At 42.0% G+C, this 24,278-nt stretch overlaps 1 protein-coding gene across 4 annotated transcripts in view; it reads right to left on the bottom strand.

Annotated features, from left to right (window-relative positions):
• LOC122557794 (lactosylceramide alpha-2,3-sialyltransferase-like) overlaps positions 1-24,278 on the bottom strand; it is a 76,656-nt gene that overhangs the window by 6,320 nt on the left and 46,058 nt on the right. For all 4 annotated transcript variants that reach the window (XM_043705965.1, XM_043705879.1, XM_043706047.1 and 1 more), the window contains 2 exons: positions 6,852-7,038; positions 229-387 (listed from right to left, as the gene is read on the bottom strand). In XM_043705965.1, the coding sequence (XP_043561900.1) occupies positions 229-387; positions 6,852-7,038 (346 nt within the window). The remainder of the gene's footprint in view (positions 1-228; positions 388-6,851; positions 7,039-24,278) is intronic.

The following is a 24,278-nucleotide window of genomic DNA, read 5'->3' as shown; positions in this document are numbered from 1 at the left end:
ACTGGATGCAGAAAAGGCTTTTGAAAACATTACATTTTAGTGCTTCACAATCAGAACTACATTTTTGCTTCGAGCAAACATTAAAGGATACTACTTCCACAATCACAAACCAGTGCAACCGTCTACTAAACATGGATAATCATATTACCAGGCCTCAAAATCATTTTTCTCCAAACTCCATTTTCTAAACCACATTTCTTCGTCAAATACCCCAAATTCAGCCCCTACCTGGTGCCAACCCCAGAGTTTTGATCGAGGTTCAGGTAACTGCAGTAGATCCAGAGCTGTTTCGCGGATAATTTCAGGATTCAGAATTCGAAATTGTGTTGGTTTAATTGGTAATTCCTCCGTAACTTTCTGCCAAAACCAAATTCTTTCCCAAAATGACTAAGTGGTAAAGAAGATAGCAAAAGTTAACAGATGTTTATGTAGAGCTACATTTTTACTATTCAAATGGCACCAGACTGTGGTGATTTTTACTGTATTGTTCACTGTAAAATGCAAGTGACAATAGATCATTCCATTCAATGTTACAGCAATTAATTTATTTTACAATTTCTACATATTTGCCTCGGGCACCTTCATCACAACCGATACGGGGAGACAATTTTCCAATTTAAATACGTGGTCCCTCAGAATCTTGGGACTCGGGAAGAAGGTTAAAAGGAACAATAAGAGCGAAGAGAGCCCAGAAGCAGAGAGAGATCAGCAGCAGAGCTGCTTCAACAACACTGAAATTTATATAATGGGGTGGCACGATGGCTCAGTGGATAGCACTGCAGCCTCACAGCACCAGCGTCCCAGGTTCGATTCCAGCCTCGGACGACTGTCTGTATGGAGTTTGCACAGTCTCCTAGTGTCTGTGTGGGTTTGCTCCGGTTTCCTCCCATAATCCAAAGATGTGCAGGTTAGGTGAATTGGCCATGCTAAATTGCCCATAGGTGCATTAGTCAGAGAGAATGGGGTCTGGGTGAATTACTCTGAGGGCCAGTGTGGACTTTTTGGGCCGAAGGGCGTGTTTCCACACTATAGGGAACCTAATCTAATCTAATCATCAGAGAAGATGAAATAGATTTTTTTTTCTCTCATCTCTCAACTGGATAATTACTTAAATTAAGACCCTAAGTACAGCTTAAAACGTCACACAGATCATTAGTATTTTGGAACTTGAAAACTAAATTTCTTCATTAAATAGAGTAAAGGGGCTCTGGTTGTTTGCCCAACATAAATCAGAATAAGTAGGAGTAATGGTAAAATAAAAACAAGGATCCATATTTCATTTAGTTAAAAATGTCTGGGGAGCTTAGGACCATGATATGCAGGTGCTATACCATTTGGGAATTCCCAGGCTCCCCTGGATGGCCATATGTGTAGGGGTGCCTCCAGCTAGTGCAACTGTAGCTTTGGAGTTTGAACTGCTGCTGAGGGCAGTAAGGAGCATTTGCAGAGCAGAGGTTGGTGGACAGCATATTTCAGTGTGTAGCCACTCCACAGTTTAAAGAAATGTAAACAGAAAAGGAATGGGTGACAACCAGACAGAAGTAGGGGGCCAGGCAGACAGTGAGGGAATCACAAAGTCATGCACTTGCAAACAACCTTTTGGCATTAGAAAACAATGAAAGTTACTGTTACTCTGTGGAGGCCAACCAGAACCAAGGTGATGCTGTGGGAGGTCTAGCAACTCAGAGATGGGGAGGACGAAATGTGGAAGGCCAGTAGTGGTTGGGGATTTGTTGGTGGAGGAGTCAGCAGATATTCTTACAGCCACAGATGTGATATATTGCCTACTGGATACCAGGGTAAAAACATGTCCAGAGTCTGTGACCCCTATTTCTAGAATTCTAAACCATAGAAAACTTCCTCCCTTAATCTAGTGTGGCTAGATCTGCTAGAATTTTATATTTTTCAATCAGATCCCTTTCAGTCTTCTAAACTTTAGTGAACACAGATTCAGTCAAACTAAGCTCTCCTCACACGATAGCCCTGCCATTCCTGGTATCAGCCTAGTGAACTTTCGTATTCTCTCCATTGTAAATATATCCTTTGTTAGGTAGGGAGGCCAAACCTGCACAATGTACTCCAGGTATGGTCTCAATAAGGTTCTGTATAACTGCAGTAAGACATTCCTACTTCTGAATTCAAATCCCCTTGAAATGTAGGCCGACATAACATGTGCCTTCCCAATTGATTGCTGCATCTGCCTTTTTATTTTGTTAAAAGACAAATACTGTGGATGATGGAATCTGAAACAAAACACAGAGAATGCTGAAAAAATGCAGCGGATCTGACAGCATCTGTGGACAGTCAAGAGTCATACAGCACAGAAACAGATCCGCTGTCCAACCAGTCCATGCCGAACACAAACTAAAGTAGTCCCACACTCCTGGCGCATATCCCTCTAAACCTTACCAATTCAAGTAATCATCCACATGTCTTTTAAATGTTGTAATTGTGCCCACATCCACCACTTCCTCAGGAAGTTCATTCCACACGAGCACAACCCTCTTAAAAAAAATTTGCTCCTTTTTTTAAAAAATCTCTTTCCTCTCACTTTAAAAATGTGCCCCCCAGTCTTGAAATCCCCTATCCTAGGACAAAGACAACTACCATGAACTCTACCTATACCTGTCATTATTTTATATGCTTCTATTCGGTCACCTCTCAACCTCCTAAACTCCAGTGAAAAAAGTTCCAGCCTATCTAGTCATTCTTTATAACTCAAACCTTCCATCCTGGGCAACATCCTAGTCAACCTCTTCTGAACACTCCCCAGCTTAATAATAAGACCATAAGACAATATGGGTGGAAATTAGAAATAGTAAAAGGAAAAAGTCACTGATAAACATGATTTATAACGCACCAAATAATAACATCACAACGGGGCAAGCAAAAAAACAAAGAAATAATAGATGCATGTAAACATGGTAAGGCAATTATCATGGAGGATTTTAATCTACAAAGATTGGTCAAACTAAGTCAGTCAAGGCAGCCTTGACTTCATAGAATGCATCAATGATAGCTTCCTTAAACAATATGCAATGGAACCTACAAGGGAACAAGATATCCTAGATCAGGTCCTGTGCGATGAGACAGGAATAATTAATGATTTTATAGTTAGGGATTTTCTTAGAAGGAGCGATCAGGTATGGGAAGGTAAAATCCAATGCCAGTATCTTGTGCTTAAAGAAGACTACAATGGGATGAGGGAGGAATTGATTAAGGTAGACTGGGAGCAAAGACTACATAGTGGAACAATTGAGGAATGGTGGCAGACTTTCAAAGCAATTTTTCTCCGTGCTCAGAAAAAGTATATACCAGTGAAAAGGAAGGACCGTAGGAAAAGGACAGCCATGGATAACTAAGGAAAAAAAGGAGGGTATAAAATTGAAAGCTAACACATACAAAGTGGCAAAGATTAATGAGAAAATAGAAGATTGATTAATCTTTAAAAGGTCAACAAAAAGCCATCAGAAAAGCTATAAAGGTAAGATAGATTACTAGCTCAGACTATAAAAACAAACAGCAGACGTTTCTACAAATAAATAAAATGAAAAAGAATGGCTAAGATAAACATTTGTCCTTTACAGGATGACAAGGGGGATTTAATAATGGGAAATGAGGACGTGACTAAGGCATTGAAGAGATGAGGACTTAGAAAGGATCATTATCACTAAAGAGGTAAAGTTGGGCAAGCTAATGTGGCTAAAGGTAGATAAGTCTCCTGGCCCTGATGGAATGCATCCCAGGGTACTAAAAGAGATTGCAGGGGAAAACAGCAAATGTACTCATGGTAATTTTCAAAAATTCATTGGACTCTGGGGCAGTTATGGCAGATTGGAAAACAGCAAATGTGATGCTACTGTTTAAAAAAGCAACTGGACAAAAGGGAGGTAACTATAGGCCTGTTAGTGGGAAAATGCTTGAATCTACCAATAAGGAAGAAATAGCAAGACATCTGGAGATAAATTATCCCGTTGAGCAGACACAGCATAGGTTCATAAAAGGCAGACCATGTTTAACTAAGTTGCAGGAATCCTTCGAGGACGTTTCAAGTGCAGTGGACAATAGGGAACATTTCCAGAAGGTATTTGACAAAGTGCCATACAAAAGGCTGCTGCATAAGATAAAAGGTGCACTACACTATGAGTAACATACCAGCATGAGTAGAGGTTGGTTAACGAAAAGAAAGAAACGAGCGGGGGTAAATGGGTGTTTTTCTGGTTGGCGATCACTGGCTAGTGGTGTGCCTCAGGGATCAGTGCTAGGACTGCAATGATTTACAATATAAGATGTTTTAGAGCTTGGGACCAAGTGTAGTGTGTCAAAGTTCACAGACGACATGAAGATGAGTTGTAGATCAAAGTGTGCAGGGGATATAGATAGGCTAAGTGATGGGCAAGGGTCTGGCAGATGGAATACAATGTCAATAAATGCGAGATCATCCAATTTGAAAGAATAACAGCAACAATAGTTAATACTTAAATAGTTAAAAATTGCAGCATGCTGCTATACAGAAGGACCTGGCTGTCCTTGTGCATGAATCACAAATTGGTTTACAGGTGCAGCAGGTAACTAAGAACACAAATGGAATACTGCCCTTCATTGCTAAATGGAGTATAAAAATAAGGAGGTAATATTGCAGCTGTTTATGGTGTGGTGAGGCCACACCTGGAGTACAGTTTTGGTCTCCTTACTTGAGAAAGGAGAGTCTAGCCTCAATATAAGGGGAAATCAGGTTTAGGACTGAGTTGAGGAAGAATGTCTTCACCAGACAGTTGTGAATCTGTGGAATTCCCTGCCCAGTGAAGCAGTCGAGGCTACCTCATTGAATGTTTTTACATGTATATTTTTGAAAAGTTAAAGGAATGAAGGATTATGGTGAGCAGGTGGGTAAATGGAGCAGAGTCCACAAAAAGATCAGCCATGATTAGATTAGATTATTTACAGTGTGGAAACAGGCCCTTCAACCCAACAAGTCCACACCTACCTGCCAAAGCGCAACCCACCCAGACCCAATCCCCTACATTTACCCCTTCACCTAACACTACGGGCAATTTAATTTGGCCAATTCATCTAACCTGCACATTTTTGGGCTGTGGGAGGAAACCCACGCAGACACGGGGAGAACATGCAAACTCCACACAGAGAGTCGCCTGAGGCAGGAAGTGAACCCGGATCTCTGGCACTGTGAGGCAGCAGTGCCGACCACTGTGCCACCGTGCCGCCCACTGATCTTATTGAATGGCAGAGGAGGCCTACTTCTGCTCCTATTTCTCATGCTCTTATGTGAATACAACTGGGCCCAAGTGCTCTGGGAGCAGCTAATTGCAGATAAAACTGTGTCAGAGCAATGGGGGGCATTAAAAGGACGAAACAGAGAGGGTACAGGACAAAGGGCAGAACCAAAACCAGAGAACCCTGATGTCAAGATTAGGAAAGAAGCTCATGACAAATGCTAAGGGCTCAAAGCTAAGTCCCTATGGGAGTATAAAAAGTGCAAGGGGGAACTTAAAAAATAAATTAGAAAGCTACGAAAGTGCATGTGCAAGCACTGACAGTTTGAATAAAGAAAAACTCAAAAGGGATTTTTTAAATATATGAAAAGACAAAGAACAATCAGGGAAAAAGTAGGGCCCATAATGGATCACGTAAATAATCTGTGTGTCGGTCCATAAAATCTGAATACTGTCTTCAATTAATACATTGCATCAGTCTTCACAATGGAAAAAGAAGAAACAAGTATAAACACCAAGGTGAAATATTTTAAGAAATTAACATCGAGAAATAGGAATTACTAGTGAGCACAATAGTCTGAGATGCAGATGCATGGAAACACCGCCTGCAAGCAACTTCCCTTTTAAGTCACACCATCCTGGCTTAAAATTAAATCGTTTTTGCTTTATTGTTGGTGGATCAAAATCCTGGAACTCTTTTCCAAACAGCATTGTGGGTCTACCCATGAGGACTGTAGCAGTTCCAGAAGCTCACTACCACCTGCTTCAGGGCCATTTAGGGATGGACAATAAATGCTAGTTTAACCAGCTGCACACACATTGCTTGAATAGATTATAAAGAATATCCTCATCTCTACAAAAAACTCAAGCTGTTGTACCATCACTGCAATATTGGCAAAAAAGGGAACAATACAAAGGAACTGCAAACCAGATTATGAACAATGTCAGGTTCTTTAGCTAGGTACCTGTTACGGAGTGAGCCGGTTAGCTCTATTGGCTGGAGTGGTAGTTTGCAATGCAAAGTGATGCCAACAATGTGGACTAAGTTTCCACACTGGCTGAGGTTACCACGAAGGACTCTCCTTCTCAACCTTTGTCCTTGCCTGAGGCATGGTGACCCTGAGATTTAATCAACTGTGATCTTTCTCTAGTGAGAGTAACAGCCCTCCGTCAACTTTATACCTGTTATGCAGCAGAAGTCATACTTGGTTACAACAGCATTGCAAAAGTCTTAAGGACAAGTTAGAGGACGAAGATCTGTTCTGGTTATATCATACCATCTCCAAGAAATACGAAATTGGATTTGTCAATGCATCCTGATAGCTAAAGAATGCAGAGATACAGAAAATGTGCGAAGTACAGAATACATCTACTGCATAAAAGGTCAAGTATCTCAGCATTCGAAGATCCAGTATATAGCCTAATGGCTAAGGTATACCAATGTCTTTGAAATTTTAAATGGACGGCCATTTATAGTGGTAATGAGGTTTACTACATCCAATTGTATTACCACAGGAGTCAACCATTATTCCATATAGATCATGGCAGAAATCAGTCGTAGCACTTATGCAAATATACATCAGTAAGAAATGTTGAAATTTTAGTGAATCTACTCACCACTCTTTCCTTTTTAATCATGGCCTTCAGCCAGCTGAAATCTACTCCCTTGTACATTACAGCAACAAACAGCATATAAGGATCGTATTCAAACTGCGATTTTGGTGCTCCCTCTGGATAGCTCATTCTTATAGTGGTTTTGTTACCGACATCGTCAGTGAATCCTTGGATTGGTGCATTGTTCAACCTAAGCGAGATGAATATACATTTCTTGGTAGGTAATTAAAACCACAAAAATAACTTAAATGGCAGTGTTCTGTTTAAGGGTATGTGTGTAATGGGTTCAGTTAAATGGAATACTTGAATTGGCATGGTGTGCCTGAACGGTCACTTCATGTAATCAGACATGGTGAAATTAACAACTAGTTGGACAAGGACTTTTTTCTCCCCCAACGAACATGATCACAACAGCATTCCAAACTTCTTATGGGCAAGTCAGAAGTCAACGATCTGATCTGGTTATCATGTGACAAAGAGTCTTTGTCAATACATCTTGATGTGCAAATTGCCATTTGCCATTAGACTTGGTTAACTGGATTTCATGCATTCAAAAAAAAAAGGACTAATTGGAATGTAGCCAAAACTGTAAATACCTCCCACATGCAGGCAATCAGGATGTTGTGTTGTTTGCATGGAGCCAAGTATGTCTCTATGTCTCTAGAGAAGAACTAGTAATATGAGGGTTTGATCAGGTTACCATGTCTCGTGTGGGAACAAGAAACACTGACGAGACAAGAAATTAGGATCTTTTAAGAGTTAAGCAGCTGCTGAAATTAAAACATGAATCATGAGCAAATTTGTACAGTGTATACAGACTAAAGTGCTAAATTTGCACGAGGGAAGAAATGTCAATTTATGGGGTTTGACATCCAAAGGACGCTATTCCTTTGGCACCAAAAAAGGACCAGTGTCTTAGTAAATCAAGTAACTAGAGTAGTGCACAGAGCTAGAGTCCACATTCACAGGCTAATAGGAAGTCAAACAGAATGTTGCCCTTTATTTTAAAGGGAATTGAATATCAAACTAGGGAGGTTTTGCTAAAACTGTACAAGGCACTAGCCAGATCACAACTGGGATACTGCAAGTAGTTTCGGTTTCCTAATCAAAAGAAGGGTATACTGGCATTGGAGGCAGTCCAGGGAAGGTTCATTAGGCTGATACCAGGTATTCAGGGGCGGTCTTATGAGGAGAGGTTGAGTAGGTTGGACCTGTACACACTGGAATTTAGAAGAGATATAACCTTATTGAAACATACAAGATTCTTAATGGGCTTGGCAGGGTTGATGCAGGAAAGTGGTTTCCCATTGTAGGAGAATCTAGGTATAATCTCAGAATAACATGCTGTACATTTAAAACAGATATGAAGAGGAATTTCTTCTCTCAGAGGGGAGTGAAATCTTTGGAATTCTTTATCACAGAGTTAAGTATATTCAAGGCTGAGAGGAACAGATTTTTAAATAGTAAAGGAATCAAGATTTATAGGGAAAAGTAAGGAGGAAGAGGTGAGGATTATCACATCAGCCATGATCTCACTGATTGATGGAGTAGACTTGATGATTTGAACAGCCTGCTTCTGCTCCTATGTCTTACAGTTTCAAATGAAAGGGTGGAGGAATGGAAGAATTACGAAACTGTAAATTCAAAGACAATAAGGCAAATATTAAGGCTGTAGAGTAATTTGGATAAAATAAGCATAGGAAGGAACAGAGAAAATAAAGGTAAAGAGCCTTAAGGGGCTATGAGATATCAGAAGAAAGAAAAGATACTGTTTGAATTTGCAAAGCGCTCTCTGAAAAATAGATGTTGCCCAAATCTAATTGCTTCTGAACTGAGTGCTTTCGAGGCCATTTCCGTGGGCAGATAGGAGTCAACCATATTGCTGAGAGGATTGGGTCGCAGATAGGCCATTTAGTTCATCAAGTCTTCTCTGCGATTCAATGATATCATGGCTGATCTGACTGCAACCTAAATCGACTTTCCTGCCTTATCCCCTTAATGCTCGACTCCCTTACCGATTAAAAACCCGCCTAGCTCAGCCTTAAACATATTTGGCTGCACAGCTTCTATCATCTAGAATTCCACAGACTCTCTACCTTAAGAGATTCCTCTTCCTGTCTTAAATGGTTGACCCCTTGCAAGCAGAATATGCCCTCGAAGACTCTCGAAGACGAGATCCCAGACTGCCCTCAAGGGCTTATGACTAATCTTTGCCACATTATATTTTCTTCTCAATTTGCTACCAACCTAAAAATCCCGTTAAATCATGGTCAGCTTGAGATTCAAGATGGCGGCGACCCAGTAAGTCTGAGTCTGCAATGCTCTACCTCAGACTCGGGCAAAGTGGGGCACCCACCTTCACCTCACCCTTTAAATCATTTAGGACAGCTTTTGACCAGCGTATTCAGTCATTTTACATCAAACTTGGATAGTTTGGGGTTTCTTTTAAAATGACTAAGGATAAAAACTCCACAGCTCACAACAGGCAGGGACTCCTCCCCCACCCCCTCCCGCAGCAGCAGAGGCGCCCACGGCTGCTTCGGGGGACTTGCCTGCAGTGGCGAGCCTGCTCTCCGGTATCACCAAACTTCAGGAGAATATCGATGCTGTCATTGAGGAGACACGGTCCAGGTGGGAGTCGATCTTGGTCATGCTGCAGAAGCATGGCTGAGAGATCGAAAAACTCGAACAGCGCATCAGAGGGGCAGAGCAATGGGCCGCGGCCTCGGAGACGGCTGCCAAGTCGTCCTTAGATCAGGTCCGGGCTCTCAAGCAGCGAATCCGGACCCTGGAGGAGCACATCGATGACCTCGATAATTGGGGTCGTTGGAAAAATATTCGGTTGCTGGGCCTTCCCGAATGGGAAGAGGAAGGCGAGCTTGTGGACTTTTTTTGGAGCGATGGCTCCCACAATTATTGAAGTTGGAGTCAGGACTGGGCCAGGTGCGGGTGGAATGGGCTCACCCGTTTGGAGTGAGCAGGCTCGGGTCGGAACAGCGGCCCCTGCCCAGCTCTAATCGACTCCAATGCTACAAAGAAAAACAAATGCACCTGGAAGCCTCCAGAATCCTGGGGAAGGACCCTCAGGCCATGATGCACAAGGGTTCCAGGATAATGTTATTTCAGGACTTCTCCCCAGTTGTGGTCCACAAGAAGAGGGCATTCGATGAGGCAAAGAAGCGTCTAAGAGACCTAAATATTCAATACCCCATGGGTTATTCGCAATGCTGCGCCTCACCCATGGAGGATCCGTTTATAACTTTAGATCACCAGAGAAAGCAAAAGAATTCTTGGACTCTCTTAAATAGACTGTGGGACTCGAACTGTATGGATAAAGACTTTATTTTGCCCCCCTTTGTTTACCCCTTTTTTTCTTTTTCATCCCTCTTCTACTCGTCTTTCCTGGGAGGTGGGGGGGGGTTACTCACTTTTAACTAGTGTTTTATAAAACCATTGAATTTGTTTACTCCATTTTATAATGCCTGGGCCAAGGGCAGGGCCCTAGCTAGGAGAGGTCATGGTGGGGTTAGTGATAGGTAGTTATGCCCCCGGGAGCAAGGGTGAAAGTTTCCTTTCAAATATGTTTTGCATTTTTTTTTTAAATTTGGGAGTAGTTTTTGTGTTGGTTTAAATGTTTTAAAGAATTTTTGTATTTGTGAATTTTCTATGGTCTTTATTCAAGGTCTTTTGGGTGGGGTTCTTCCTCTTGGGGAGTCTCGGGCTTGCCTGGACGATCATGGCTAGTCATTCGTTTAGGTGGTGCACCTGAAATGTCAAGAGAAGTAATTCACCAATCAAATGGAAAAAGATATTATCAAGTCTTAAAAAAGAAAGGGTCGATGTAGCTCTCTTACAGGAGACATATCTACTTGATAAAGGACACTAAAGCTACAACAGGGTGGATTTGATCAGGCTTTCCTTTCATCTTTCAGTTCAAAAAGTAGGGGAGTAGCCATTCTTATTCAGAAGAATCTTCCTTTCCAAATGCTAAACCAGATAAAAGATGAGTCTGGACGGTATATATTGATCAAAGCCCTAATACATGGAGAAGAATATGGAAATTTGAATCTTTATTGCCCCCCCCCCGCCACACCCTTTTAAATTTGTAACGGAAGTGTTCTCTAAGTTTTGGGGTCCGCCCTACAATTATAGGAGGTGATTTTAACTGTACTATGGACCCAGAAACGCATAGGATACCTCGGAGCACTACGGGTATATCTCTGAGATCTAGACAACTGGTGGATCTGAATAAGGAGCTAGGACTAGTAGAGGTGTGGAGATGCCTTCATCCCCAGGGAAGAGACTTCACTTTTTATTCTAACCCACACAAGTGCCATACCAGAATTGATAGGTTTTGTGCCCCTTCGACCCTTCTGAATTTGATACGGTCTTATAAAATAGATAGCTATTTCCGATGAGGCCGCAGTATATATGGAAGTCAAGACTAGGGATGATAGGATAGGCCCCTGACATTGGCATATTGATCCCTGCTTATTGAAGGATAGCAAATTTATAAAGTATTTTTCACAGGAATTCAAAACCTTCTAGGAAATTAATTTAGGTACGGCCAGTAACCAGTCGATGATGTGGGAGACCACTAAGGCGTATGTGCGAGGCTTGGTCATCACATATTCTGCGATACAGAAAAGACAAAAGGGAGAGCAACAGCACCTGCTTGAGACTCGCTTGAAGGCAGCTGAGACAGTGTATGTTGACAGGCCTTCCATTACTAACCTAGAAAGGATCATAGCCCTTAGTGCAGCCTTGAATACCGCACTTACCCAAATAAAGAGGGAAATATTATTCGCAAAGCAGAGATTATTTAAATATGGTGACAAGCCTGGCAGATATCTAGTGTACCTTGCTAGAAAGAAAAGCCATCATCAAGTCCATTAGAGAAAGTACTGGTATCTTGACTTGTGATCATAAAAAGATCAATACAGCCTTTAGAAAGTTCTATTTTGAACTGTATAAATCGCAGGACTGTGAGGATAGATCTGGGAAGATGGAATCCTTCTTTAAAAATTTGGCCTTCCGGGGCTTAACCCTGGAGAAGGGGTCAATCTTGAATGCCCCCATGACAACCCAAAAAATACTGGATGCGGTTAGGCAGCTTCAGAGTGGCAAAGTGCCTGGGCCAAACGGATTCCAGGTGGAGTTCTATAAAGAATTTATAGGGGAACTAGCCAGGCCACTTATAAATACTCACATAGTCAACACCTTCGTTGAGAGAAGCAAGTAACTGTCTCATTCTTAAAAAGGGAAAGGCCCAGAAGATTGCTCATCATATAGATGAGCTAAACGTAGATTTCAAAATTCTTTCCAAATGTTAGCATTAAGACTGCAGAGGATCTTACCATACATCATAAAAGAGGACCAGACGGGGTTCATAAAAGGTCACAGATTAACTAAGAATATTAGAAAGGTCTTAAATATGATACAAGGCTTTCAACAAGGAACAATACCGGGTCTAGCTGTCTCTTTGGATGCAGAGAAGTCATTTGATCGGGTAGTACGGCCATATCTTTTTTATACACTGGAAAGGTTCGGTGACGGAGAGGTATTTACTAAATGGGTTTCAGTATTATATAATGATCCCAAAGCAGCAGTGATCACCAATGGTTTAGGCTCGGATAGCTTCATGTTGGCAAGGGCTGTCGTCAGGGATGTCCTCTTTCACCATTATTATCATTCACGCTAGTGATTGAACCACTAGTGGAAGCTATACGAGCTGACCATAACATAATGGCTCCGAGGGTTGGATCGGGCAAGCACAAAGTCACTCTCTGTGCAGATGATGTCCTCCTCTTAAGTGATCCATTGAAATCCGTGCACCACCTAATTCAAGTGATCAATCTATTTGGTATGCTCTCAGGTTATAAAATCAATTTTATGAAATCGGAGGCCATGCCATTGGGAGGTCTTGCCAATGTATCCAATCTAGCGGACGGATGTTGCTTTCCCTTTCGGTGGTCACCAAAAGGTTTTCTATACTTAGGTATTTTTATCACTCTAGTATTTGGTCAGCTGTATGAAGCCAATTTTGTGCACTTATTAGAGAAAATAAGGCCGGACCTTCAGCGCTGGGGAGATTCCCAATATCTTGGTTAGGCTGAGTAGCCTTAGTTAAGATGAATATTCTATCTTGTCTTCTATATCCTATGAGAATGCTCCCCCTGATGCTGCCGAGACAGGCGTTGCCTAAGTTCTAAGACTGGCTCGGCTCCTTTACTTGGAATCAAAGACGGCCCCTTATCAAATTAGAAAAGCTGGAGTTTCCACAAGAAAGGGGAAGACTTGGACTTTCCAGATTTCAGGAGATATCAATTGAGCTCTTTATTATCCTATGTAGCTAATTGGGTCTCACAATCAATCTGATTAGATATTGAGACCTCCTGAGCAAACTGTTCCCATATCAATCTTTTATTTATGGACAAGGTGAGAGCTATTATGGACTATTGTAAAAATCCTACTGTATTAAATACAATTAAAGCCTGGAGGATAATGCGACAAGATGAGGGTAACCTGCAAAAAACCTTCCCTTACACCCCTATAGTGGGAGCATCGGGATTTCAGCCAGGGATGACAGATGCTACATTTAAAACTTGGAAGTCCAAAGGTATCTCCTGCTTGGGAGACCTGTTTGATGTGGAGGTTATATATCCTATGAGCAGTTGCATCAGAGGTTTGGATTGCCTAACAGGGATCACTTTTGGTATTTCCAAATATGAGACTTTATACAAAAGAAGACCACACTGATAGTTAACCCCTACAAATCAGATAGGGATAGGAGAATGCTATGGCTGATGGGGCTGCCCTCAGTCAGTAATCTTTATCACTCACTATACAATAAGGTATTGAAGGACATGGAACAATTATTTAAAACTTGGAATCAAGAATTAGAGTTGGAAATCTCTTTAGAAATGTAGGAGGACATCTGGGAAAATGCCAGAAAGATCTCTATTTGTAATAGAACTCAGGCTATTCAATTAAAGATACTTCACAGGACTCAAATGCCCCCTGAACGACTCGCAAAATTCAAGACAGGAACATCCCCAATGTGGCCTAAATGTAAAATAGAAGTTGGCGCTCTCACGCATTGTCTATGGACATGCCATAAGATCTGTAGGTATTGGAATAGAGTAGTGAATGCCTTGACAGAGATCTTGGGTACGGAGATTAGATTAGATCCAGTGTCCCTACTTTTGGGCTCTTCAGATTTTCCCTCCCTGGATGTGTACGGGAGGAAATTATTTGCCATTCTCTCCTTTTGTGCAAGTGAATTGGGTAGCTGAAGGCCCCCCAGGACTTTCAAATTGGCACAGAATAGTCACAGACTATGTCCCTCTAGACTTCCTCACAAATATGGTGCACCAAAAAATGAAATTATTTTATAAAACATGGCAGCCCTTTTTGAACTACATCAACACAGATATTTCAGCCATACTGTCCAGGGCTTTTTTCTGGCTGTGGTAATGGTTCTGGCTGGTTCAGAGACCCCCGGGAGGAGGAATCCTGTATAAGTACGGGTTCTATTATGTCTTGATGTAAATCTATTTTGAGCATGTATCTAGTTATTTAATTATTTTGTCATTTACTGCTAGTAATGTATGATATCCTATTTTATGTTTTGGTTGTTTGTAGGATAGATTTGTAGTTAGTTGGGTTTTTTCCCTTTTTTTTTGTTTTTTCTTTCTTATTTAATTTTATACTGGTGCTTATACTTGTTGGTACTAATTTTGAGATTTTGTAAAAAATCTGAAAAATTTTCTTTTCAATAAAAATACCTATATAAAAAAAAATCATGGTCAGCTTATCCTTTCTCTAGGATCCTTCTTCCTCACTAGAACATATATCTGTGCTGAGAGTCACTATTTCCTTAAACATCAGTCACTGTTGATCAACTGTCTCAGCCTCTGAATTACTGGGCTAAGACAGTTCAGCGACAATGGCAGATGTTTAAGGAAATAGTTTTGTGACTCCAGTGAGGTCACTGTCTCCCCAAAATCAAAAACAAATTTGGCCTGAAAAAATTTTAGCTCAGAATATCAAGTTATAGTTTCGCTTGAGTTGAGCAAAAAACAGGGAGAAAGTATCACCGAATGCAATTAATGACCTGCTAACAAGAATTAGAATATTACATTGTGGGCGGCACGGTGGCACAGTGGTTAGCACTGCTGCCTCACAGCGCCAGAGACCCAGGTTCAATTCCCGCCTCAGGCGACTGACTGTGTGGAGTTTGCACGTTCTCCCCATGTCTGCGTGGGTTTCCTCCGGGTGCTCCGGTTTCCTCCCACATCACAAAGATGTGCAGGGTCAGGTGAATTGGCCATACTAAATTGCCCGTAGTGTTAGGTAAGGGGTAAATGTAGGGGTATGGGTGGGTTTCGCTTCGGCGGGTCGGTGTGGACTTGTTGGGCCGAAGGGCCTGTTTCTACACTGTAATCTAATCTAAAAAAAAAATCAATAAATTGAGAATGCTGCAAGGATGGTACAGCATTTAGGTATTCCATGAATACAAGTTACATGGAGTGGGCTGTCTTGTATCTAGTAATGGACAATGAGGCAGGTGCAATAAATGATTAGAGAATAAAATATCACCTAAGAAGTAGTGATTATAACAATAATAGAATTTAATATTAATTTTGACAGAGTGAGAAATTTGCATCAGAAACAACTGTCTTTTACTTAAATAAGGTCCATTACGATGAGGATACAGTTAGCTAAAATTAACTGGGCGAATGCATGAGCAGGAATGACAGTAAGCAAGCAGTGGCAGATGTTGAAGGTCATTCATGAGTCTCGGCAAAAATTCAACCCACTAAAGAGCAGATTCTAAGTGAGGGATAAACTGACAAAGGCTAATCAAGGAAGTTAAGAGTTAAAATTGAAAGAAAAACCATAGAAAGAGGCAAAGATCAGTGATAGTCCTGAAGACTGTGATAAAAGAATCCAACAAAGGAATTCAAAAAAGATATTAAAGACAGAAAATAAGCCATGAGGGCAAATTGACCATGAATATAAAAACTGACAAGAAGATATAAAGGAAGGGAGGTGAAAGATGAACACAGGTCCTGAAGAAAATGAATCTGGGGAGACGGTTATTGGGAACAAAGAACTGACAGAGGAATTAAACATATTTTTTTCATGGTGGAAGATACTTTGAACATCCCACTGATAAAGAACAGAGGTGAGGAATTAAATACCAGAACCATTACTAGGGAAGTATTATCTGACAAGCTAACTGGGCGAAAGGTAAATAAGTCTCTTAGCAAGCATTCAAGGATTCTGAAAAAGATTTGCTATAAAGATGGTGGATGCTTTGGTTGTACTTTTCCAAAATTCTTTGGATTTTGGAGAAGTACCTGAGAATTTGAAAACTTCTAAAGCAAGAGGCAAAAGGTGGATGACTATGGAGTGACACGGTGGCTCAATGCTACCTCACAACACAAGGGACCCGGGTTTGATTCCAGCCTCAAGCAACTGTCTGTGTGGAGTTTGCACATTCTCCTTGTGTCTGCGTGGATTTTCTCTGGGTGAAGTTGTGAAGTTGTTTTGGAAGGGAGAACAAAAGACCAGAAAGGTTGTAACAAAGGGACTTAGGGGTACTTGTGCACGAAATACAAAAAGCTAGCACACAGGTGCAGTGAGTAAATAGGAAGGCAAATGGAATGTTAACCTTATTTCATGGAGGTTGGAGTATAAGAATAGGAAAGCTTTACTGCAACTGTACAAGGTGCTGGTGAGAGCAAATCTGTAGACAGTTTTGATTCCCTTATTTAGGGAAAGAATTTCTTTCAAGGCAGTTCAGAAAGGTTCAATAGGATGCTCACTGGTATGCGGAGATTGTCTTATGAACAATGGCTAAACAGGTTGGGACTTGAGAAGAATGATAGGTGATCTCATCGAAACCTACAGGATTCTCAAGAGGCTTGAGACAGGGCAAAAGCTGAAATGATGTTTCCCCTCATGGGAGAGTCTAAGACCAGAGGGAACTCTCTCTGAATTAAGGAATGCAGATTTAAGACTGAGATGAGAGAAATTTATTTTTTTTAAATTTCAGAGAGTTATGCAGGACATCTCTGCAGGAGTTCAAGATTCAGTGATTGTATCACCACTGAATGTCAAAGGGCGGTGATTAGATGGTCTCTTGTTGGTGATGATCATAGTCTAGGCCCAAACATCTTCAGTTCCTCATGGAGGGAAGGGACCTTCCCTCCATCATGAGGTCTGAAGTGGGAATGTTTGCTGATGATTGCACAATGTTCAGCACCATTCACAACTCCTCAGATATTGAAGCAGTCCAACAAAATCTGGATTATATCCAGGCTTGGGCTGACAAGTGGCAATTAATATTCATGCCACACAAATGCCAGACTATGACCATCACCAACTACCGATAATCTAACCACCGCCCTTTGACATTCAATGGTGTTGCAATCACTGAAATCCCCCCAGCTAATCAACATCCTAGTACTTATCATTCACCAGACACTGAACTGGACGTACCACATAAACAGTGGCTACAAGACCAAGTCTGAAGCTAGGAGTACTGCCAGAAGTAATTACCTCGTGACTCCCTTAAACCTATCCATTATCTACAAAGTATAAGTCAGGAGCGTGATATAATAATCTCCACTTACCTGGATGTGTGCTGCTTCCACAACATTCAAGAAGGGCATGATCCAGAATAAAGCATCCTGCTTGATTGGCACTACATCTGCTTGCATTCACTCATGCTCACGAGCAGCAGTGTGTACTATCTACACCATGTACAACATAAATTCACCAAAAATCCTCAGAAGCACCTTCCAAACCTACAACCACTTTCATCTAAAAGGACAAGAGCAGCAGATATTTGGAAACACCACTGTCTTGAAGCTCTCCACCAACCTCCCATTATCCATTCACCATCCTCACTGGGAAATATAATCACCGTTCCTTCACTGTTGCTGAGTGGACTTCCTTCCCTAATAGCAATGTGGGTCAACCCATAGGTGGACTGCAGAGGTTCAAGCTCATCACCACCTTCACAGACAACTAGGGACAGATAAAAAGGTGGGCCAGCCAGCAACTCCCACATTCCACTGTCTCATACAGTTTCATTATTATATCCCTACTTTTGTATTCTATACTTCTGCTAATAAAAGGAGGACATTCCATATGCCTTCTTTACTACCTTATCTATTTGTGCTGCTACTTGTGGAATTCTTGGCCCAGTGAAGCAGCTGAGGCTATCTCACTAAATGTTTAAGGCAAAGATAGATTTTTGAAAAGTAAAGAAATTATTAAGGGTTATGGCAAGCGGGTGGGCGGACAAGTGGAGCTAAGTCCACTTCTGTTCCTGTTTCTTATGTTCTTAAGGGATCTGTGCACTTGCACGGCAAGGTCTCAACTTCATCTACCCCACTCAGCACATTCCTGCTCATTGGGTACTCCCTTTCACTGTTCAACCTCCCTAAATGCATTACCTCAAACTTACATCTGCCACTTTCCTGCCCACTCCACCAACCTATCTATATCATTTTGGAGCGATCCTCCACACAGCCAACTTTTGTGTCGTCTGCAAATTTCCCCTATGTTCAAGTTCAAATCAAGTTCAATTTAACATATATAAAAAAAAGATCAGTCCCAACACAAAACCATGCGGAACACCAATTGAAAACAGCTTTCCGATCACCTGCCTTGCTTCATTCCTCAGAATTGAGTCATTCAGCAAATATGGATTTTCATTCAGCAAAGACAGAATGTTCGGAGGTGGGCAATAAAAGCAGTTTTGCATCATGAATCAGCAAATGGTCTGCCATCATCCTCCCACCTCTGGATTATTTTCAGTGAGATAGCTTGTTACCCTGGACATGAAACTCAATTGAAGTATCTAATAACAGCAGTCTTCATAACACCTGGTATTTCTCTCCAAGGCTAAAGCTTAGCAAATGAATGAAGATAGTTTCGAGAGCAGTGCAGGGATACCTCTTTAATTACACCACTTCTCTAGCTCCCTGGTGCAAAAGGTGATTGAAGGGGCCACACTTGTGGCTACAGGCTATTCTGTGGAGGAGTAAAGTCTTCAAAAGGCACTTCTATTTTGTCATTTACCTATCTACATCGTAAATGCCCAACTCTCCATATGGCCTCGCCAGCTAGAGAACCACTGATAATCCAGTTGACTGTCCCAATTGATTGCCTCTTGGGACCTCACCCAATCTTTCAATGGGGCACTACCTTGAAAATCCTTACACAGTTTAGTATTTCCAGTTTCCTGGCCTGCAATCCATCCTGAAGTCATGCTTGAAGCCCAAGAATGAAAACTCAGCCCTTTCTATATTTATTTATTGTGAAAGACATAAAACCTAAAAATAGAGAATCAAAGAAGCAGCATGAATAATGATCTTGAATTAGTATTTCAAGAGAAGCGAGGACTAGAGATTAATGCGACTAGAGTCATCAAAGCCCCTAAATCTGATGGCACACATACAAGCTTTTTTTAAAAATGACTACAGAAGGGGATCGAAGATGGCGGCGATCTGAGAAGATCACACTGCAGAGCTTCGCATCGCAGCAGGAACAGGACAGTCCTTGAACCCACCCAGCCCAGGTCATCAGGATTTCTTGGGATGTTGGAAAGATTGTGGAGCCCCAAGAAACATTTAAAAATTTACTTACCTGTATTTTTGGCTGTCCAGAAATGCCTAAAAAGGGAGGAGGAGCATCTGAGGCAGGGCCTGCAGCTCAACCTGCAGCAGCCTCAGAGCAGATTACTCTCCAGGACCTGGTGAACCAGCTCTCGAAATCTCGCGAGATGTTGGGGAAACAGATTGAAGATAAGCTGGCTCCAGTCTCTCTCATGCTGCAGAAGCATAAGCAGCAGCTGGGAGACCTGGAGAAGAGGACGGATGAGGTGGAGCACTGGGTCACAGTGGTGGAAGCTGATGCAAGTTCATTCAAGGAAGAGATCCAAGCCCTGAAGACAGGTTCGTAATTTGCATGACCATGTGGATGATCTTGAAAACAGGGGCAGGAGAAAAAACATTAGGATCATCGGTCTACCTGAGGGTAAGGAGGATGAGCGGCCTGCGGGATTTGTTGAAGATTGGCTTCTGAAATTCCTTGACTTGGAGACTGGCATGAGAGGATTGAAGATAGAGAGGGCTCACCGGTCGCAGCACGGAGGTCGGGTCTGGGTCAACGCCCTCATCCTTTCCTGGTGCGGTTCCATCATTACCGGAAGAAGAAGAGAGTCATGGAGGCCCTAATTTACGAGGGGTCTAAGATCATGTTTTTTCAGCACTTTTCAATGGCAGTGATCTAGAAATGAAAATCGTATGATGGTGTCAAGAGAAGATTGAAGGAGCTTGGGATTCAGTGCTCCCTGAGATATCCGGCAGTGCTTCGGATCACCTTACGATAGATATATGCATCTCTTTGACACATCGGAGAAGGCAAGAGTCTTTGTGGACAAACTAACCTAAGTTAAACAATTGTAGTATGTATAAATATTGTTGCTTGGGTATGCATTTATCATTCTGTAAAAGAAATGGAGGAAATCCGGTTGGAGCTTTGTTTTTCCCCTTTTTTTCCTCTATTGATGATAATTTGATTCAAACTATGTCTGGCGGTGGTTAAGATATACATTTTAAATTTCTAAGTTAAGACATACCAAAGGATCGGTGGGGTATTTATTCCCTTTTTTTTTATAAAAGAATGTTTTTTTTTATTCATATTGATATTCTATGGGGTGTTTATTCTTTTTAGCTTGTGCTTGTTATGCGGCCCTAGCTGGGAGAGGTGAAGGTGGTTGAGATGGTTAGATGCCTATTTATGGGCAGTTCGGGACGGGTAGTTTCCCCCTCCGGGCAGGGGGTGAGTTCCCCTACTCAGCGCTATTGGCGCTTTATATGTTGGTTTGTTATCTGTTTTTGTTTTTTTATTTTTAATAATTTTGTATGTTTGTTAAATGTAGTGGTTTTAGTTTATGTAGTTTTTATATTTGGTGGATCATGCGACACTAAGGCTCAGCAATTTGTGGTTCGGGTTCTTCCTCTCTGGAATTTAAATGTAATTGCAGAAGATTATGGCTAATGATTTGATTAAATGGTGTACCTGGAATATCAAGGGAAGTCACTCACCAATTAAGAGGAAGAAGGTACTCGAGTCTTAGAAAGGAGACAGTGGATATTGCTTTGTTACAGGAGACACATTTGGATGACAAGGAGCATCTGAAATTACAGCAGAATGGCTTTGACTGAGCTTATTTTTCGTCATTTAATACAAGTAGGGGAGTGGCTATATTGGTTAGGAAAAATCTCTCATTTAAATTGTGGAATGTGTTAAAGACACATACGGGAGATTTGTAATTCTTAAAGCCTTGATAAATGGGGAAGAATATGGCATTTTAAATGTTTATTGTCCCCCAACTAATCCTCTTAAATTCTTGGTAGATGCTTTTTCTAAACTGATAAGTCTCAAGTCTCGGTACATCATTATAGGGGGAGATTTTAACTGCCTCATGGACCCCACAGTAGACAGGTTGCCTAAAGGTCCCTCGAGACCCTCTGCACAAACTAAACAGTTATTGGGTTTGTGTGGGGAATTAGGATTGGTGGACGTCTGGAGGTGTCTCCACCCTACAGGTAGGGATTTCACATTTTTCTCCAATCCGCACAGATGTCACACGAGGATTGATTTTTTTCTGACCCCTGGGGTAACCCTGGAACTGATGGCATCCTGTATGATTGGTAATATTGCCATCTCTGATCATGCTCCAGTGTACCTCATGGTTAAAATTAAGGATGTTACAGTGGATTCAAGGTACTGGCGAATGGACCACTTTATTCTCATGGACAGCAAGTTTGAGGAGTATTTCTCTAGGGAATTTCGGGCATTCCTAGACATCAACATAGGCTCGGTTGATAGCTCATCTGTTCTCTGGGAAACTGCCAAAGCTTATGCGAGAGGGTTAGTTATTTCATATTCCACAAGTAGGAAGCGGCAGAAGGGTGAGCAGCAACGTCTCCTTGAAGCACGGTTGGAGGCAGCCGAGAAGGCCTACTTTGACAGACCCTCGTTGGTCAAACTACAGAGGATTACGGCACTGCCATCTGCACTAAATTCCGTGCTCTCACAGATGGCAAAGAAGGAGCTGGCTTTTGCAAAGCAAAGGTTATACGAGCATGGTGACAAGCCAGGTAAATACTTAGCATACCTTGCCAGAAAGAGAAGTGCCCCACAAACCATTACAGCAATTAGAGAAGGGTCTGGGAACCTAACGTGATTCTAAAAAGATTAATGTGGCATTCCAGAGATTCTACTCTAAGTTATATCAGTCTGAGAATTGTGAGGAGGGGCAAACCAAAATGGAATCCTTTTTTAGAGATCTGAAGCTCCCGGGTGTGACTCCCGAACAACAGTCCTTTCTCAATGCCCCATTATCAGAGCAAGGAGTGCAGGAAGCTGTGAGGCAGCTTCAGAGTGGAAAGGCGCCCAGTGCTGATGGACTTCCCAGTGAATTCTATAAGGAATTTATAAGTATACTGTCAGGACCGATGCTGAATATGTTTAATGATTCATACAGTCATGTTTGTCTCCCACCATCTTTGAGAGAGGCCAATATTTCACTTATCCTTAAAAAAAAGGGAAGGATCTGGAAGACTGTGCTTCATATAGGCCCATCTCGCTCTTAGAAAGGATCTTAAAGTCCACATTTAAGGCTCTTGCTTTAAGGCTGGAGACTGTGTTACCTTCTATTATTAAAGAGGATCAGACGGGCTTCATAAAGGGTCGCAGATCCTCCAATAACGTTAGAAGGCTGCTTAACGTAATTCAAGCATGCCAACAGCAGTCAATACAGGGATTGGTGATTTCTTTAGATGCAGAGAAGGCATTTGACCGAGTTGAGTGGCCGTACCTTTTCTATACTCTAGACCGGTTTGATGGGTAAAGGTTCTCTACAGTGTACCTCTCGCTGCGGTCATTACCAACGGGGTACGATCAAGCAATTTTATTATTTCTAGGAGCAGCCGGCAGGGCTGTCCCCTTTAACCATTATTTTTTACGTTGGTGATTGAACCGTTGGCAGAGGCCATTCGTGGGGATCTCAATATATCAGCTCCAGAAGTGGGGTCAAAATTACATAAGATCTCGCTGTATGCAGATGATGTTCTAATTTTTCTTGACAAATCCAGCAGTTTCAGTGCCTTGCCTGATACAATGCATTCACGCGTTTGGCGCTTTTTCAGGGTTTAACATTGATTTTGCTAAATCAGAGGCTATGCCTGTAAGACCATAAGACATAGGAGTAGAAGTAAGGCCATTCAGCCCAATGAGTCCACTCCGCCATTCAATCATAGCTGATGGGCATTTCAACTCCACTTACCCACATTCTCCCCGTAGCCCTTAATTCCTTGTGACATCAAGAATTTATCAATCTCTGCCTTGAAGACATTTAGTGTCCTGGCCTCCACTGCACTCTGCGGCAATGAATTCCACAGGCCCACCACTCTCTGGCTGAAGAAATGTCTCCGCATTTCTGTTCTGAATTGGCTTTATGAATTTTCTCACCGTTTAGAAAGTAGTCCATGCTTGTATTCTTTTTTCCAATGTGCAAGACCTCACACTGCACATTGAATGCCATCAGCCATTTCCTGGACCACTCTCCCAAACTGTCTAGATCCTTCTGCAGCCTCCCCACTTCCTCAGTACTACCTGCCTGTACATCTAACTTCGTATCATCGGCAAACTTCGCTAGAATGCCCCCAGTTCCTTCATCCAGTTCGTTAATATATAACGTGAACAGCTGCGGCCCCAACACTGAACCTTGCGGGACACTGCTTGTCACCAGCTGCCATTCCGAAAAAGAACCTTTTATCCCAACTCTCTGCCTTCTGTCAGCCAATCCTCAATCCATACCAGTAGCTCACCTTGAACACCATGGGCCCTCACCTTGCTCAGCAGCCTCCCGTGTGGCACCTTATCAAGGCCTTTTAGATGCCTATGGGTGGTCTTCCGAAAGAGTTGGCTCTTGAGAGTGACTATAGATTCCCATTTAGGTGGTCACAGGGGGGTATTGTGTATTTGGACATATTCATTACTCCAGTTCTGGATTGGCTGTCCAAAGCCAATTTTACTCAATTATTTGAAAAAATTAAACAAGATCTCCAAAGATGGGAGGCACTTCCAGTCTCATGGTTGGGTCGGATAGCGCTTATTAAGATGAATATTCTCCCTCGTTTGCTATACCCTATACAGATGCTCCCCCTGATTTTCAATAAACAAACACTCAGGAGACTGAACAGTTGGTTCAGCTCCTTTATCTGGCACCATAAACGGCCCCTCATTAAATTAGCCAAACTGCAGTTGCCTCACAGACTGGGGGGAGTAGACCTTCCGGACATTAAAAATACCAATTAAGCTCGCTTTTGACCTACATAA

This window comes from Chiloscyllium plagiosum, chromosome 1, assembly GCF_004010195.1.
Source record: "Chiloscyllium plagiosum isolate BGI_BamShark_2017 chromosome 1, ASM401019v2, whole genome shotgun sequence".
NCBI lineage: Eukaryota > Metazoa > Chordata > Chondrichthyes > Orectolobiformes > Hemiscylliidae > Chiloscyllium > Chiloscyllium plagiosum.
The sequence above is the reverse complement of the archived record's forward strand: the minus strand, read 5'-3'. Positions and strand labels throughout refer to the sequence as shown.